At 44.0% G+C, this 18,087-nt stretch overlaps 2 protein-coding genes across 3 annotated transcripts; one reads left to right on the forward strand and one right to left on the reverse strand.

The window, feature by feature from the left end:
* Positions 1 to 4,706: 4,706 nt before the first annotated feature.
* On the forward strand, positions 4,707 to 14,528 carry LOC114709370 (olfactory receptor 2A12-like). 2 transcript variants are annotated; one of them, XM_028893192.1, is made up of 2 exons: positions 4,707 to 4,717; positions 13,494 to 14,528. In XM_028893192.1, the coding sequence occupies exons 1-2, from the start codon at positions 4,707 to 4,709 to the stop codon at positions 14,419 to 14,421; spliced, it is 939 nt and encodes a 312-aa protein (XP_028749025.1). In that variant the 3' UTR covers positions 14,422 to 14,528. The 2 variants fall into 2 exon arrangements, with proteins under 2 accessions (XP_028749025.1, XP_028749024.1); XM_028893191.1 differs by lacking the exon at positions 4,707 to 4,717 and having other exon boundaries at positions 13,474 to 14,528.
* Positions 14,529 to 16,583: 2,055 nt separating this feature from the next.
* On the reverse strand, positions 16,584 to 17,551 carry LOC114709402 (olfactory receptor 2D2-like). The gene has a single exon (XM_028893243.1). The coding sequence runs from the start codon at positions 17,541 to 17,543 to the stop codon at positions 16,605 to 16,607; it is 939 nt and encodes a 312-aa protein (XP_028749076.1). The 5' UTR covers positions 17,544 to 17,551; the 3' UTR covers positions 16,584 to 16,604.
* Between the last annotated feature and the right edge of the window lie 536 nt (positions 17,552 to 18,087).

The following is an 18,087-nucleotide window of genomic DNA, read 5'->3' on the forward strand; positions in this document are numbered from 1 at the left end:
ATACAATAGAATATTATTAAGACATAAAAATAAATGAGAAACTGACAGATTAAATGACTTTGGTGAACCTTCATAATTTCATTTGTAGATCTTTCCATTTCTAATTTATAAATACATTTGGGGTTATAAATTATAAATGTACTGCCTCCTGTCAACATTGTATACTTCTATTTGATGATTTCTGTGTCAAGCATTCTATGGAAATGTTTCCAAGTATTTTCTGTATTAACTGTGAATGAATAGAACAAAATAAATTGCCTGTGATGGAAAAAAAAAACCCATAATCTCTTGAACAGCACCCTCTCCCCTGGGCTCCATATCCCAGCCCACAACTATGGCAGAGGACTCCTGCTCTACTGGAAGCCACTCTGGTATTAAGAACCCAGCCCCACAACTCTAGCAGAAGACCCTTTCTCTGCAGAGGCTAAGCTGTTACTAGGAACCTCAGAGACAAAGCTGGTACCAAGAACCCTAGAGGCCACACAGGCTGCCCAAACCCCAGCAGAGACACCCTACTGAACCTGAAGACTTGCTGGTCACCAGAACCACAGGCCACACAGGCCAAAAGACCAGAGAGAAAACAGAAACCAAAGGGGGGGAATCACTGAACAAAGATAAACTCAGAAATCAGCACCTAAACCTACGATTACCCCAAACCCAGATGACCAGAGGCCAGTGTAAGTACACAATCACCAATAGCCAGGGAAACATGGCACCACCAGAGCCCAACTACCCTTCTACAGCAAGCTATAGATGTTCTAACACAAATGATGTACAAGAAAGTGACCTTAAATCCAATCTTATGAAGATGATAGAGGCCTTTAAAGAGGAAATGAATCACTTAAGGAAAACACAAACAGGTGAAGGAAATGAATAAAACTGTTCAAGACCTGTGTCTTAGAGTTTCTGTTGCTGTAAAGAGACACCAGGACCATAGCAACTCTTAGAAAGGAAAATCTTTAATTGAGGTAGAGGCTTACAGTGTCAGGGATTTAGTCCATTATCATCATGGCAGGAAGCATGATGGTGTGCAGGCAGACATGATGCTAGAGAAGGAGCTGCTACATTTTGATATGCAGGCAACAGGAAGTAGACTCAGAAACTGGGTGATACCTTGAGCATAGGAGACCTCAGAGCCTGTCTCCACAATAACACACTTCCTCCAACAAGGCCACACCTACTTCAACAAAGCCAAGCTGCCAGATGAAATGATTACCTAATTTGTTCTAGTACAATAAAAATTCAGGAGTCAGAAATTGAGATAAAGACCTGAAGAATCCAAGGAAAGTGGAGCGATTGGCAGACCCTCTCTCCATATTCTCTGGAGTCTCCAATACCAGAAATCTCCTCCACCTCTCCAAGTCTCCTCCTGAGTCTCTTCCTGTCCTTTCTAGCTGCTATGCAAAGCCCTCCAGGAACTGTGTGGCTAATCCCAGTCGGCCAATCGCTGACTCCATTCTAGACTGAAGGTTGTTCCATTGGTCAATCGCTGACTCCATTCTAGACTGAAGGTTGTTCCATTGGTCAATCACTGACTCCATTCTAGACTGAAGGTTGTTCCATTGGCACAGTGGAATGGCTCTATGGACAGTTCTCTTGCAACAAAAGCCACACCTCCGAAGAGTGCCACTCCCTTTGGGGGCCATTTTCTTTCAGACCACCACAACCTGAAAATTGAAATCGAAGCAATAAAGAAAACACAAACTGAGGGAATCCTGGAAATGAAAAGTCTAGGTACATGAACAGGAACTACAGATGCATCTTCTGTAACCAGGCAAGACTTCCAGTAGATGGATTGGGATACGAATCCAGCCACAAAACCCCTGACTTACAATCTGTCCTGCCTACAAAATGTGCTGGAGTACAGGTGGGCCAGAGATTGTGGGAATGACCAACCAATGACTGGTCCAGCTTGAGACCCATGCCACAAGAGGGAGCCCATGCCTGACACTGCCTTGAGGGCCAGGATCCAGAGACTAGATAGCCCAGAGACCCAGGACAGAACCAAAACATGACTGGGGAAAAAAAAGAAAGTAAGAAAAAAGTCAATGAAATGATTTCTAATGATATTCTACTATGCCCATAAATTGGTGCCTAGCCCAATTGTCTCCAAAGAGGCTTCACCCAGAAATTGATGGAAACAGATGCAGAGACCCACAGCCAAATGTTATGTGGAGCTTGTGGAATCCTGAAGAAGAGGTGGAGGAAGGATTGTAGGAACCAGAGGGGTCAAGGACACCACAAGAAAACCCACAGAATCAACTAACCAGGGCTCATAGGAGCTCACAGAGACTGAACTGACAACCAGGGAGCCTGCATGACACTGACCTGGGCTCTCTGCACATAGGTTAGAGTTGTGTAGCTTGGTCTTCTTGTGGGACTCCTAACAGTGGGAGCAGGGACTGTCTCTGATTCTGTTACCTGCTTTTAGGACCCGTTTTTCCTACTGGGTCACCTCATCCAGCTTTAATAAGAAAGGAGATGCCTAGTCTTACTGCAACTTGATACGGCATGTTTGGTTGATATTCATGGGAGGCCTGCCCTTTTCTGGAGAGAAAAGGAGGAGGAGTGAGTGGGGGTGCAGAGGGGAGGTGAGATGTGGGGAGGGACTTGAAAGAGAGGAGGGAGGGGAAACTGTGGTCAGAATGTAAAAAAATTTAAAAGCATGAAAAATAAAAACAAAACACAATCTCTCTGTTAAATTTCTCTGCTAAGAGCAATTATTATCTCTCTATGTTTTCTCGATGCTCATTAAAGGTGAACTTTTTATTCTAGAGTTTGCATATATCAGTTGTTATATGGTTGATTGCTGGTGAAGCCATGGTTCCTAGAAAGTTTCAGACGCTTTCCTAATTCCAGGTGATCACTCTGGATCTTTGCCTTCTGTCATTTGTGTCTGTCCTGTCTCTGAACCTGTGGACACTACCACCACGTCAGCACTAGGTGGCAGGATAAGTCCAGGACTGCCTTGAATAGGCGGTGGTTGTGTGGCTACTACAGCAGTGCTAGGGTGCACACTGGCCAGCTTTGTCTCAAATCTACAGCTCATATGTTATCCAGGATGATGAGAGGGAGTATCTGAAGAGGGTGTTCTGACCCTGGAAGCTTCTTTGTGAGGTCAGGATAGGCTCATGTGTCACTGTCACTGGCGAGTGGCCAGGCACCACAGGATTCTGCTTCACTTTGGGCTTTGTCATGGAAGGGCCAACCCCAGGCTCCCATGTCTGTGACTTGGTGGCCAGCCCCTTTTGTTTTCCAAAGAAGATAATTACACCCTCTGTGTATGATGCCTGCGGTTGGGAAAGCAATGACGTGGGCAGCCTCATGGCCATCAGTGTCACAAAATTAAATCATATTCAGAACCCCTACAGAGATCAGCACAACATTGCCCAGGATTATGTCCTATGGTATTATGGGCTGTATGATGCTGTGGTAGACTTGTGGCCTAAGACCACTGGAACCTGCCCCAGGTGATGCTGTCTGAGGGACAAGGACAAAAGGTCTCTAATTGGCTGTGGGGCCAGTCCAGAGTCTCTGCCAGCAGGGTCTAACCCGTGGGCAGGAGGCATCACAGTTTTCCAAGTATTAGGTCTTATCAGCTTGTCCTGTGCTTACTTCCCTACCCTACCCCCTCCCCAAGTTGATTTTGGTTAGTGTTTTATCACAGCAACAGAGAAGCAACTAAGACACATTCCCACAGGCTAATATAATGGAGGCAACTTCCCAAACATATTCACCGCCAGTGTAAACCAGGAATCCAACCCATGTGGTGCGGTGGTAACTTGGGGAGAATGTGGAACCTGGAGGGGATATGAAGCAGAAGAGTGGTCTGACTGGATGAAGGATAGTCCCATGGTGAGTGGCTGGGACTCAAGGTTGGAGGGCCATGGGGTAGGGCTGTTCTCAGCCTCCAGAATTGGATGTTGGAGTTCAGACTTGTTGTTCAGGTCTTGGGGAATTCCAAGGTCTAAGAAGCTCATTAGAATAGTACCAGCACTACTCTCCTGGGGACCAGGGCTCCCTGGGGAAGAGTTTCAAAGGAGAGTTCTTTAGACTCCTCACTCACTCCTCACACAGAGCATAAGAGCAGATAAAGAGTAACAAGGGGACAGGAGGCACCAGAGTGTCCCTTCTGTCGGCCCTCATCTCTCTACTGTCTGCAGATCCTGACATCCACATTGTCCTGGTACTTCTCTGTGCATTCATTTCCTCCACCTTCCTACCATTTATTGTTCTCTCTCTGTCTCTCTCTCTCCCTCCATTTATGTCTGTGTCTCTCTCCACACGCCCATCAGATTTAAGGTATGCAACATCTCCCTCAAGACAACTGGTCTTTTGTTGCCAACAAAGACCTGGAAATGGAGTGTGTCAGGGAGGTGGCAGATAGGTGATGGAAAAGGCTGACTGGACACCATGTCGACAGCATATAGCATAGAAGGAGAGTCTGAGGAATTGGTTGAGAGTTACTTGAGGATCTCTTTTGATGTCTCCATGCAGATAACCGTCATCTAGTGATTTTCTCCATTATAGCCAGGATAGTACAGCTGAATTTTGCAACCTGTTTGCACCCTCTTCTTTCCAGATTTGACACTGTATTGTGTATATACTAAGATGCTCAGGTCATTGTGAAAAAGTATTTTCTTAAATCAAGATTTCTAGTAAATGCTGTTGGATGGAGTGACTGGATGGATTTTAGAGATGAGGCAATGGAGAAGTTGTCACAGTACTCTGGACATTGGAACAGGACCAGGTGAAGCTAGACAATAAGGGGATTGCAGAAATAGTATCCTTAATTCTTGAAGTTGGGCTGAATCTCAAGTCCAATTTTGCAAGTCCTATTATCTTTCTTCTTTTAATAAGGAGCATTGACTCTGCCATGAAGTCTGTCCCCCTGCTCTGTCTCTGTCTCTCTGTCCATCTCTCTGTCTCTGTCTGTCTGTCTGTCTGTCTGTCTGTCTGTCTGTCTGTCTGTCTCTCTCTCTGTGTGTGTGTGTGTGTGTGTGTGTGTGTTCTAACATTAATCATCCCCTAATGATTCCATCTTGTAATTCTGTTCTATTGAGGATTGGGGTCTCAACATGTAAACATGGTTGTGGGGGGATACACAATGTGAAGTCTGTGATGTATCTGGTTAGGTAGATTCAGTGTGAAGCTCTCAACAGAAACAGGAGTTTCTGAGTTCTTTATATCCATTAACAGCCTTGAGTGTGAAGAAGTTTTCTCTAGTCAATGTGAAACATGTTGCTCTGGTGACATTTATGCTCAAGTTTAAGTCTGGAGGCTGTGCCAAGTAAGTCTCCTTCATGCTTCTAACAGACTCTTCAGATGCCTCTGTGGAGACACAGATGTAGAGACGTATTTAAGCCCAAGGCAGGCTGGTTCCAGGTGGTGCTTCTGTCAGGAGATGGCTTTGTTCATAGTACTATTGCTCATTGTATTTGTTTTCCAACTGAGCACGTAAGAATGTTATCATGGAAAAACTCAGAGTCATCTGTAGGTTTCCCAGCATCCTCCTTAGCTTAATTTTTGCAGAGAAAAGCATCCCTGACTAGAGTATCCCACCTTCTTTCCTCATGCCACAGCCTGTCCAGCATCTCTCTAAACATGGGTTTCAGGCACAGTGGATTTACATTACTGATGTGTTTGTCCCACTGGTGAGGAAAGGGGTCAGTCATCCTTATGCTTTCAAAACAGCTCCTAGGGTGGAGTCAAGACCGCCTGCTTTCACAATTTAATGAGCCGTATTGGGCACAGTAATTGACACTGGAGATACAGAAGTGCATAAAACAAAGCCTCTGTCTAGTTAGGGTAGCAGACAATATTGGATAGATGCATTTTTGTAAGAAATCTAACCAAGGAAAAGAGACCGTGAGGGATGGCTGCACTCAGGAAAGCTGTTGAGAGAAAGGGTTCTCTACTGAAATGACAATTGGCAGATGCGGGAAGGAAGGGCATGCAGCTCTACCGGGAGATGCTGATGAGAGAAGTGCAGGGAGTAGATGCTGAGCTGAAGATCCATGGGGAATACCTAGTCAGCACTGGATGGAATGGAGTGGATTGCAGTAGCAGTTTTATGGCATGAACAACGGGGACATCAGTGTAGCTGTGACCCCGAGTAGACCACATGCTAAAAACCAAGAGTGCATTTGGGGGCATGGTAAGTTTGAGGTGACTGATTACTGAGTATCCAAGGAAGAATTTCAAGTAGGCTCTTGTCACCTGACGTTCAGGTGAAGGGTCTTGTTGAGAGACCTAAATATAGAGATGTATTTAAGCCCCAGATTGGCTGGTTTCAGATGGCTGCTCTTGTCAGAGACAGTTTTGTATATGTTTCTGTCACACGTTTTATTTGTTTTCCTAGTGAGCACATGAGGGATGTTGTAAAGGAAAAACTCAGAGTCATCCATAGTTATGACACAAGTAGACTTTAGAGTCTGCAATCTGATGGCAACATTTCAATGCTCTGCATCCATACTCATCTTTACCTCTCCCTAGTCAGCCGTGGAGGAAGGGGCTTCCTCTGATGATAGTGTGGTCCCTCCTTCTCTAGTCTTTATCTACCCTTCCCTGACTCATCAAATCCATGCTTCATCATTGGTCTGTCCGCTCTGCTGTGTTTCAGGCTTCCTCATTAATTCCCATCACTAGATGGGCCGTGATCCTCACATCGTAACAAGCTGCATTTCCTTCATCATGAAGCTCTTGACTTAGGACTCCTTTCTATCCTGTGTCAGAGTCTCAGAAAGCCAGCCTGGACTCGTTCCTCTTAACATGATCTAGATCTAGTTTTCCAGAATTTCCTAGGAGCTAATGTGGCAGAACTCTGCCTCTTGTCTCACTTGATACCTACACACATTGTATCAAAAAAAAAAAAAAAAAAAAAAAGACCTTTTTTTTTGAGGACTTTGTCTCACCTTGGGTATTTGTATCTAGCCTTAATGGTTTTCCAATGTTCTGCATTCATCTCTCTTCCTTCATACACTCTCTTGTGGACCTATCTCCTCCAATTGCTTCAGCTCTTACTAAAGTGCTTACAACACTGATTTCTTCCTCAAAGCTGTGTCTTCCATTCTAGATACAGATGTCCACTGGAGGCTAGAAGTTCCATAAACTTCCTAAGCCACAAACTAGATCCACTGTGCATCTCATTCAGATTTCCACTCCTGTGTTGTTTATCTCAGTGAATGGTGCATCATCCACATCCGCACTTAAGTACACCCTCATCTCATCCTTGGAATCCATCTTTGATGCCTCTCTTTCTCAGCATTATTTAATCACAGATCTAAAACTCTCCTCTCTAATGCCTGCTTTTCATGTCTATACTCCCAGCCTTAGTTCCCATTAGTATCCTCTCCCCCACAATGTATTCTCCCCACTATTGCCAGATGATTGACCCCAGACAGAGAATTGATACCTAATCTATTCTTCCCTCCATCATTGTAAGGTCCACCACTTTTAGCCTGTTTTGCAGGGCATGATGGTCCTTCCATGCTCTGCCCTCGCCTACCTTTCCTGCCCTGACTCTTGTCTCACTTAGCTCTTGCTTCATGATGTTACAAGTGATGACCCTCTGCACAGCATACCCTCTAGACATCCCTATAGGTGGCATCAAAGATGGGAATCTTACCTATCACAGGAAGCCTTCTGGAACCTTGCAAATCGAATTAGATGTCTGCAATAAGAAGGGGAGACAGTACACATTTTTGTCCTTTAGTTTGTCAGCTCCTCATCCCTGTAGCCTATGGCTTCAGTCACCACCAGAGCACACTATGAACAAGATAAGGTAAGGAGGGAGGAAGCCCCAAACTGATTGGTACCATCTTGATAATATCTATTTTCTATTTCTCATGAGTGTTTAAATTTCAGTTGCAGAATTCTTTTACTGTTTTTAGTTTTTAAAAATCCAGCTTGGCCGGGCGGTGGTGGCCCATGCCTTTAATCCCAGCACTCGGGAGGCAGAGGCAGGCGGATTTCTGTGAGTTCAAGGCCAGCCTGGTCTACAAAGTGAGTTCCAGGACAGCCAGGGCTGTAACACAGAGAAAACCTGTCTTGAAAAACCCAAAAGCCAAAACCAACCAACCAACCAAACAAACAAAAAAAACCCAGCTTGATCACACAGTTGATTTGTATGCTACATTTACATTTAATGTAGTTTCCGTTGCAATTAGGTTTGAGTTTAATCATTTTACTACCTTATTGGTATTTGTCTTAAGCATTCATTTCTTTTCTCTTTTAAGATTAATTTTCATGGGTGTGTATACATTGAACATGGTACTGGGTTACATAATATTCCCATACATGTGTATAATGAACTTATAGTATATTTTCTCTGTACCCTATTTTCTTTTTTCTTTCCTTCCTTCTATTAGCCTCATTTGTTTTCCTAGACATTTGTGCTTCTACTCATATAATTTATAAATACATGATTTTATGTATTTGTATAAAATATAGGAACCAAAAATGAGAGAAAGTGTGTGATGTCTGTCTTCCTAAGACTGACTTAATTCACTTCATAGATTATCCCTAGTTGTATTTATTTTCTCTAAATTACATAACTTCAATCTTTTTATGGCTGAAAAATGTTCTATTGTATATATTCACCACATCTTCTTTATCCATTTTTCCGCTGTTGGATACCTGCGCAGAGCTTAGCTATTGTGAACAGCGGGGCAGTAAGCAGTAATGTGAAAGTGTCTCTGTGATGTGTTGCCTTAGAGTCCTTTGGGTGAGATCCAGCAGAGGTATAGCTGCAGCACAGGGTAAATCGCTTTTTAGTGAGCAATCGCCATGTGGTGATATTTTATTTGTGCACCCCAATAAAGTTTACCTGGGGATCAGAGGAAAAAGCCAGCCACTATATTAAACATAGAGGTCAGGCAGTGGTAGCACACACCTTTAATCCTAGCATTTGAGAGGCAGAGATTCATCTGGATCTCTGTGAGTTTAAGGCCACACTGGGAACAGAGTCAGACATGGTGGCACACGCCTTTAATCGCAGCACTAGTTAACCATAGAGGTCTGGAGGTCTGTACAGACAGACAGGAAGTGACAGAGCTGGGTGGAAAGAGGAAGTGATGTAGCTGGGCAGACATAGGAAGTAAGATGGCAGGGCACAGAAAGGTATATAGGAGTGAGTATACAGGAAGTAGCTCTCTCTGAAGGCTGAGGAGTTGGTAATGTGAAGTTGGCTGTGGCATGTTCTATTCCTCTGATCTCTCAGTTTTCACCCCAATATCTGGCTCCAGGTTTTTTTTTTTTTTTAATAATAACATTTAGCAATTCAAGTTACATCTCCATATTGGTGTCCACAGAGACTGGCTTAACTTACATTTGTCCACAGCCTCACTAGAGTTTGTTTTCTCACTGGCTGCCTTTCTGACCAGGGTGATGTGGAACCTCAGTGTAGTCTTAATTTGTACACCCCTGATAGCTAATGATGTTGAAAATCTTTCCAGTGATTATTTGACCATTTGCACTTCATCTTTTGAGAACAGTCTGATTATTTCATTATCACATTTATTAGGTCATTTGACATTTTTGTTCTTCACGTCTTTAGTCCTTTTATAGTCTAGATATGAGCCCTCTGTCAGATGTATCACTAGCAAAGGTTTTCTCCTGTCTCTACCTCCATTAACTGTTTCTCTTTTTTGACAGCATCTTGCTATGTGGTCCAGGCTTACCTCAAACTTGCAATGATCCTTCTGACTCTGCCACCTGAGATCACAAGTGTTTACCACCACACCTAACTTGATGAACTGTTTCCTTGAAGGTGCAGAATCTTTTTGATTTCATAAGGTTCCATTTGTCTCTTGTTGACGTCATTCCCTGAGTGGCTGGAGTCCTGTTGAGAAATTCTGTGTGTGTCTGTATGTTTTCCCTCCCTTTTTCTGGTAGCAGTTTCAGAGTTTCACATTTAATCTTGGGTTCTTTGATCCATATGGAGTTGGTTTTCATGAACGGTGAGAGACAGTGGTCTAATTTCCTTATTCCTTGTGCAGATATAGTTTTTGCTGAAGAAGCTGCTGTTTCTCTGATACATATATTTGCCGACTTGGCCAATAGTCAGGTGGCTGTGGTTATGTGTGTTTATCCGGTCCTCTGTTGCATTCCACTGCCCTGTGGTCTGTCTTTGTGCCAATGCTGTGGTGGTTTGAATGGGAATGCCCCCATTGGCTCATGTGTTTGAATACTTGGTCCCCAGTCAGTGGAAATATTTTTTTCCCAGTTTGTGTGGCCTGATTGGAGCTGGTGTACCACTGGGGATGGGCCTTGAGGTTTCAAAAAAAAAAAAAAAAACAAAACACCAGGTTGAGTTGGCACACACCTTTAATCCCAGCACTTGAGAGGCAGAGGCAGGTGGATCTCTGAGTTTGAGGTCAGCCTGGTTTACAGAGTGAGTTCTGGGTGGAAACAAAAAAGACTCATGAGATTTCTAGTCATCTGTTTCTTGTGGACCAAGATGTGAGATCTCAACTGTTCCTCCACTCTGCCTTTATGGATGCTAGCCCTCTGAAACCATAAGCCAAACCAAGTGCTTTCTTTTATAAGTTTCTTTGGTTATGATGTTTGGTTACAGCAATAGAAAAATAACTAAGACAGTTACTAGCTGCTCTGGTCACATGGTTCTGCAGTAGAACTTGACATCAGATGTGACACTGAACTCTGTTTTTTTTTTTTGTTTTTTTTTTTTTGATTGCTTCAGCTATCTAGGCTATTTTGTGCTCCCATGTGAATTTTGAGGTTGTGTGTGAACAACAGCATGAGGATTCTGAATGGGATGGAGGATTCTGAATGGGATGGAGGATTCTGAATGGGATGGAGGATTCTGAATGAGATGGAGGATTCTGAATGGGATGGCTTTGACGCTACATATTGCTTTTGGCAGCCACAGCTATTAGTTCTCCCGGTGCATCACCAGGGGAGGTCTTTCTATTGTCTGACATCTTCTTCAAGGTTTTTTTTCAGTGTTTTAAAGTTTTCATTAGGATGCCTCTCACTATTCTAACTTAGGTTATTATCCCTATTATTATTATCTTTCTTTGGAGTTAACCAAGATGTCTGAATATTCATTAAACTTTTAATAATTTATGTAATTTATAATATTTTGAATTCTGTTGCTTTTTTTTTGTTCTTATTCTAGGTTGGTACACTTCATATTTTTCTTTTTTTTTGGTTTTTCGAGACAGGGTTTCTCTGTGTAGCTTTGCGCCTTTCCTGGAACTCACTTGGCTGGAGAGATGGCTCAGCTGTTAAAGGCTAGGCTCACAACCAAAAATATATTTTTAAAGGGTTTTAAAAATACAGTATATGAGGTGGGATGAAGAGATGGACCTGGGTTCAGATCCCAGCACCCACATGGTGGCTCACAACCACCTGGAACTCTGGTTCCAGGGGGTCTGATGTTCTCTTCTGACCTTCATGGGCACCAGGCACACACATGGTGCACATACATACACGCAGGCAAAATACCTATACACATAAAATATAATAAATCATAAAAAAGAAAACCAGACCAATTTTTAAAAAATTGTTACATGACATGGATAATGTTTGAAAAATTTTGTCATTTGTGAAGATTATGGGGTATAGTTATACAAACCTGGAGGGTATACAGATCAAACACTTGAATAGTAGATCAAACAATTGAATCATGACTTGACTGAAGATTGTGATAACCGTGAGATGTGTGAGGCTGCCACAAACGTAACACAGGATTCCCTATGACACAGTGTGTGCTCTATGACACAGCATGCCCTATGGCATAGCCTGCCCTATGAAGCAGCATTCTTGCTGATATGTTACGACAGTATGCTGTATGACACCATCTGCTCTATAATACAATGTGCTCTTTAAGACAGAGTGCTCTTTGATACTCTAGGATACAGCATGCTCTGTGACACAGTGTGCTCTATAACACTCTGTGACAACGTGTTCTATGATGTATCATATGCTGTGATTCTCTGTGACACTGTCTGCTCTGTCATGCACAAACACATAGACACACAGATGCACATAATACATAAAACATATATTATAGTTAATATATAAACTAAGGATAGAGTCTTCTATACTCATTAAAAAGTCTTATGTGCTGTGCAGACACATTCTTGACTCCTTTCTCTATCTCTGCATCTCTGCCTCTGCCTCTCTCTCTGTTTCTTCCTTCCTTCCTTCCTTCCTTCCTTCCTTCCTTCCTTCCTTCCTTCCTTCCTTCCTTCCTCTCTCTGTCTCTCTCTGTGTCTGTCTGTCTGTCTGTCTCTCTCTCTCTCTCTCTCTCTCACTGCTCTGATGTTATTTTTGTTGCTTTAAACAGTCAATATTCTTTCATCTTGGCTCACACATTGACTCTATGCTTTTCATTCTCCCTTTCAGTTCTGTGCTCCACAGAGGACCATTTCCCTTCAGACCAAGGAAGTTCTTTGGAGCATCTTTGGCTATGGGTCTTTGGTCATCAATGACCCGCTTTCATTTGAGAGGAAACAACTTTGATTTCTAAAGGGCTCGTTCACTGAGTCCTGGGTTGGTCGTTTGCATCCTTCCTCAGTGCACATTCTTCTTCATCTTTCCTCTCTTCCCTTCCTTTCCTTTCCTCTCTCTCCTCTCTTCACCACATTAAATGTGTTACTCAGTTACTGTCTATTTTCTGTGAAAGGACCTCAGCCCGTCTCATCATAGATCATTTGAAGAAACATACCCTCTCTTCTTAGGCCAATTTCAAGACAACACTTGTTTTGTTTGTTTGGTTTGTTTTCAGCCATTTTCCTTTATATTTGTCTTTCTTGGTGTCTAAGCAGCATCTCTATGTTCCGTAGGTCAGGGTGTCTCTTCTATTGGGAAAAACCATAGGCCATCATTCTTTACTGACTTGTCCTTTGTCCTTTGTCATTTACCCACAGTCCATGAAAATATGTGACTTTGACTTACTGATATGATACTACTTATTTCCAATAATAGTTATTCTCCTGCTGTTCAAGGGAGTCAGGCCAAGAGCCATGTCTCTCAAGTTTGAGGGTGCCCATCAAGCTTTTGGAGCTGTTCAAATAAAGTCAGTTTGGGGATGGTCCCAAAAATGAAGGTAGACTTTGATATTTGATGTTAGTTGCACACAAATGTTGTATTCTTAAACACCCAATTCTTCCAATAACATCTTAAGCTGTGTGGACCATGAATTAAAAGACATTACTTTTTGGGTATCCCTCATTCTTTTTGCAAATTCTGCATTTTGAAATGTGGGGATCATAATTTGGCATCTCAGAATAAGCTGGAATTGCATGATAAAAAGGAGCATGCTGCTTTATATTAAATGGAAATTCTCTTTAAAACTCTGGTCCCCCGCTCCATGGGACACCTATATGTACTTGGCTTTGCTCTTCATGTTTGATGCACCTGTTGTATGACTGGCAGCAGGGTTAGCATCTGAGGACTTCTCTTTCATGAGTGACATCTCTGCTCTATCTTTGCAGCAGGAGAAGGATGCAGGACTTCCTCTGGAGAAACCACAGCTCTCTTACTGAGTTTGTTCTTCTAGGATTCTCTAGTGACATGAAGATAAATGGCATTCTGTTCAGTGTCTTTCTTCTCCTCTACATCATCACCCTCCTAGGCAATGGGCTAATTATCACCTTGATACACATGGATTCCCGCCTCCACACACCCATGTACTTTTTCCTCAGTGTCTTATCCATTCTTGATATGGGCTATGTCACCACCACAGTGCCCCAGATGCTGGTACATCTGGTCTGTGAGAAGAAGACCATCTCATATATTGGATGTGTGACTCAGATGTACATCTTCCTGATGCTGGGAATCACTGAGTCATGGCTTTTTGCAATCATGGCTTATGATAGGTATGTGGCTATTTGCCATCCTCTCAGATATAAAGTCATTATGAGTCCTTTGCTGCGTGGGTCACTGGTAGCCTTTTGTGGGTTCTGGGGTATCAGCTGTGGCCTTATATATACGGTTTCTGCTATGATTCTTCCCTATTGTGGCCCCAATGAGATCAACCACTTCTTTTGTGAAGTACCTGCTGTCCTGAAGTTGGCCTGTGCAGACACCTCTCTCAACGACCAGGTGGACTTCATTCTAGGCTTCATCCTTCTCCTGGTCCCACTCTCCCTCATCATTGTCGTCTACATCAATATCTTTGCTGCTATCTTGAGGATCCGTTCAACTCAAGGGCGGATCAAGGCCTTTTCCACCTGTGCCTCCCACATCACTGTGGTCACTATGTTCTCGATCCCATGTATGATCATGTATATGAGACCTGGCTCTGAGTCTTCCCCAGAAGAGGACAAGAAGCTGGCCCTCTTCTATAATGTTATCTCTGCCTTCCTCAACCCCATAATCTACAGCCTTCGTAACAAAGATGTGAAAAGGGCCTTCTTCAAGGTGGTAGGCTGCGGCAAAGTATCAGGATGAAGGCTTGGGGGTTGTGAGACTAGTAGCCACAGCACATGTGAGGCCTGGTGGCATGTGCCTTTACCTGCTGAGCTGTCTCACTGGCCCCATATTTTCTTAATAATTTATAAAAGCCCCTTCTTTGTCAACAATACCATGTAACTGTACTGCAGCTATAGGCCTCTTCATTACTTATATCTCGTTTTGATTCATTATTTATGCAGCAGTCTGGTTCTGGTTGGTAGATAAGGTAATACATTTGAGAAGACTGGGAACATGCTCCCTTGGCAAAGGGCCCTGGATTCTCATGAAGGGGCAAGGGTATGTCATCAGTCTTGATGTTAAACATTCCAGACCAACAAAGTTGACCCCTCCCTTCCTCCCCCCCTCCCTCCCTCCCTCCCTCCCTCTCTCCCTCCCTCCCTCCCTCTCTCCCTTCCTCCCTCCCTCCCTCCCTTCCTCTCTTCCTTCTTCTTCCTTCCTATCTTCTTCATTCTCCTGCAAGGGGTTTGATGGGCAGCATGGACCTGGGGAAGAACTCAAAGGGTTCATATTAGCTTATGGCACGCCGCTAGGCCTCCCACAAAAGGAGAAGCTCCTCTTTGGTGGGTGCAGTAGTTTCTGCAGCATCAAGTAAAGGCAAAAGCCAATAAATGTGATGGTGCCTAGAAATGCAGCTTAAGAACAGTGAGACCCACAGAGATGATTTGTGCTTATACAGAGCCTGAGTGGAATGAGGAGAGTGTGGGAAGGAAGGTCCCTCCATTCGTGATAGCTGATTTCAAACTCCCGGTTGGGTCCCTTTCTCTCCCCAGACCAAGGATAACACTACACCCACTCACTCTACTTCTGCTTTCCCTCACCTTTCTAACCCTTGTGTGGACAGAGTCTTTTTTTCTTTGATAGCATCAAGACAGGCTGAAAGTTGCCAGAACGGACTTTATTTAAACAAGGAGAAATGAGAAAAACCAGAAGCAGACATTCTTTTCAAAAGCACAGAGACGTTTAGCAGTGGCTCTTCCTCCATAACATCTGGAGATGCTCTAGGGGGCAGACACAGGTTTGCTTCTCAGCTGAGTCTCTTGGAGTTTCTGCATCTTCCATTTCCCTCTCTTTTCCTTTACTTTCTCCAGCCACCCTCAGAACCTAAGAGGATCACCGCTGATTGATGTGTGGTGGTTCATTGCTCAATAATGAATATAAAACAATTAAATATAAGGGGCTTGAGAGATGGCTCAGTGGTTAAGAACACTGGCTGCTCTTGCAGAGGACTTGGGTTTGATTCCCAGTACCCACATAGTGATTCCCAACCATCTGTGATTCCAGCTCCAGAGGAATCTGATGCTCTCTTCTGGCCTCCATGGGAGCTGCATGCATGTGGTGCATAGACCTAAATGCAGGCAAAACACCCCAACAAAAATAAAGTAAAAATGAAACAAGAGTTTAAAAAGAAGTGTTTGAAAAATAATAACATTTGCTGAAAGAAACTAAAATATGCCAGCCTCTGTAGCAGGTATTTTCATATGTTATCTCATGTAATCATTGCAATCGAGTTAAGTGATTTGCAAAATTCACATACTTAGTAATTGATAAAACGTTATTAGTCACTTTCCTTGTTACTGTGATCAGATATTTGACAAGAGGCAGCTTAAGGGAGGAAGAGTTTGCTGGGGCTTACATCTTGAAGGGGCATAGTCCATCATTGTGGGGAAGGCATGTGGCAGGTGGCTCCATGAAAGCGACAGTGTGCAGCTGGGACTCCGCATCTCCCGACATCTTGGTGGTACAGGATGTGAGGCCATGTCATAAAATCCAATGGCCCACTTTCTCTAGCCAGGCTTCATCTCCTAAAGGTTCCACAACCTTCCCAAACATTGTCACCAGCTGGGGACAAAGTGTTTAAATACATGAGCCTATGCGGGAAGGTTCACATTCAAACCCAACATTAATCCTTCTAGCCCTGCTCTGTCTGGCAGTAAAGCCCAGGTTCTTGACTGCTGGGGCCTTCCTTCATAGTCGTCTGTCTCAGGGAGCATCACTCACTGCAGATGTCTGAGCCTCCTGTTCCTCCCCGACCTGAGCAAGGGAGAAGAGCTGTATCTTTATGGAGTCTGGATCCTGCTTATCTCATGGAAGAGTTCCTGGGAAGGCGGTGACTGTAAGTCCTACTTGGTTCAGCTCCCCAGACACTTAGCTTTAAAGTTTCATTCCGGAGCCCCACTCCATCCCACCACTTTGAGGAAGGCCCTTTTCACATCCTTGTTCCTCAGACTATAGATGACAGGGTTGAGGAAGGCCGTGGCGATGTTGTAGAAGAGGGCCATTTTCTTGCCACTGTTTGATAAGGAGCCAGAGCCAGGACTCATGTACATGATGATACATGGGATGGCGAACATGGTGACCACAGTGATGTGGGAGGCACAGGTGGAAAAGGCCTTGATCCTTCCCTGGGTTGAGTGGATCTTCATGATGGTGGTGAAGATGTTGGCATAGACAATGCCAATGAGGGAGAGTGGGACCACAATGACATTGAAGCCTGTGATGAAGTCCACCAGGTCGTTGAGGGATGTGTCGGCACAGGCTAACTTCAGAACAGCAGGGACCTCACAGAAGTAGTGATCAATTTCATTAGGACCACAATAGGGCAGTCGCATAGCGAAGAAAGTATAGCACAGGCCACCCACTACACCGTAAGTGGCACAGATACCCACCATTAGGAGACACATCCCACGGCTCATGATGACCTTGTACCTGAGTGGGTGGCAGATGGCCACATACCTGTCCACAGACATGATGGAGAAAAGCCAGGACTCAGTGACCCCAAAAAGGAGAAAGATGTACATCTGGGCCACACATCTTGTGAAGGAGATGGCCCTCTTCTTGCTGAGAATATGCACCAGCATCTGGGGCACAGTGGTGGTGGTATAGCACACGTCCAGCATGGAGAGGACGCCGATGAAAAAGTACATGGGTGTGTGGAGACGTGAGTCCTGGTGGATGAGTGTAATGAGGAGACTGTTGCTCACGAGGATCAACAGGTAAAAGACTAAAAAGAAAGTGAAGAGCAGAGGATTGGTCCTGGGGTCAGGGGTGAAGCCCAATAAAATGAATTCTGTCACGGTGGACCAGTTGACTTCCTGCATTGTGAGCTCTCCTGTTTAAAGAGGTTTCAGATATGTGATTCATTGAGCATCTCAGGGGTGTGCAGGGCATCTCTGTACCCATTGTCCATTTACACTGACAGTTTCAGGAGCCTTTGGATTGGCAAGTGGGGGGTGCTGAGAAGTAATTCCCATTTGTAGTTTGAATGATACTGGGATTTGGCTCAGCATTTCCTAAGGGCTTTACTGGTGCAAATGGCGGGACCAGTCCAGGGCAGCCCTGTAGAGTACTTTCCATTCTGATCTGAACCTATGATCTGTCCACTTCTCCCAACACAGCCTCGTGTCCCTCTGCTACTCCCCCTACTTTCCATTTTGTCTTGGGACTACAGAAGTTACTGAATCTTACATGGATAAAGATTAGGATCAGGGTCGAGACTTTACATGATTCGTGTTAAAGAGTTTTGTTTTTTAAAATCACCATTAGGATTTAAAAGGTTGTATGTGACTGGGTGGTGGTGGCACATACCTTTAATGCCAGCACAAGGCAGAGGCAGGAGGATCTCTGTGAGCTCAAGTTCTAGGA

The sequence above is a fragment of the Peromyscus leucopus genome, chromosome 2 (assembly GCF_004664715.2).
Source record: "Peromyscus leucopus breed LL Stock chromosome 2, UCI_PerLeu_2.1, whole genome shotgun sequence".
In the NCBI taxonomy this organism is placed as follows: Eukaryota; Metazoa; Chordata; class Mammalia; order Rodentia; family Cricetidae; genus Peromyscus; species Peromyscus leucopus.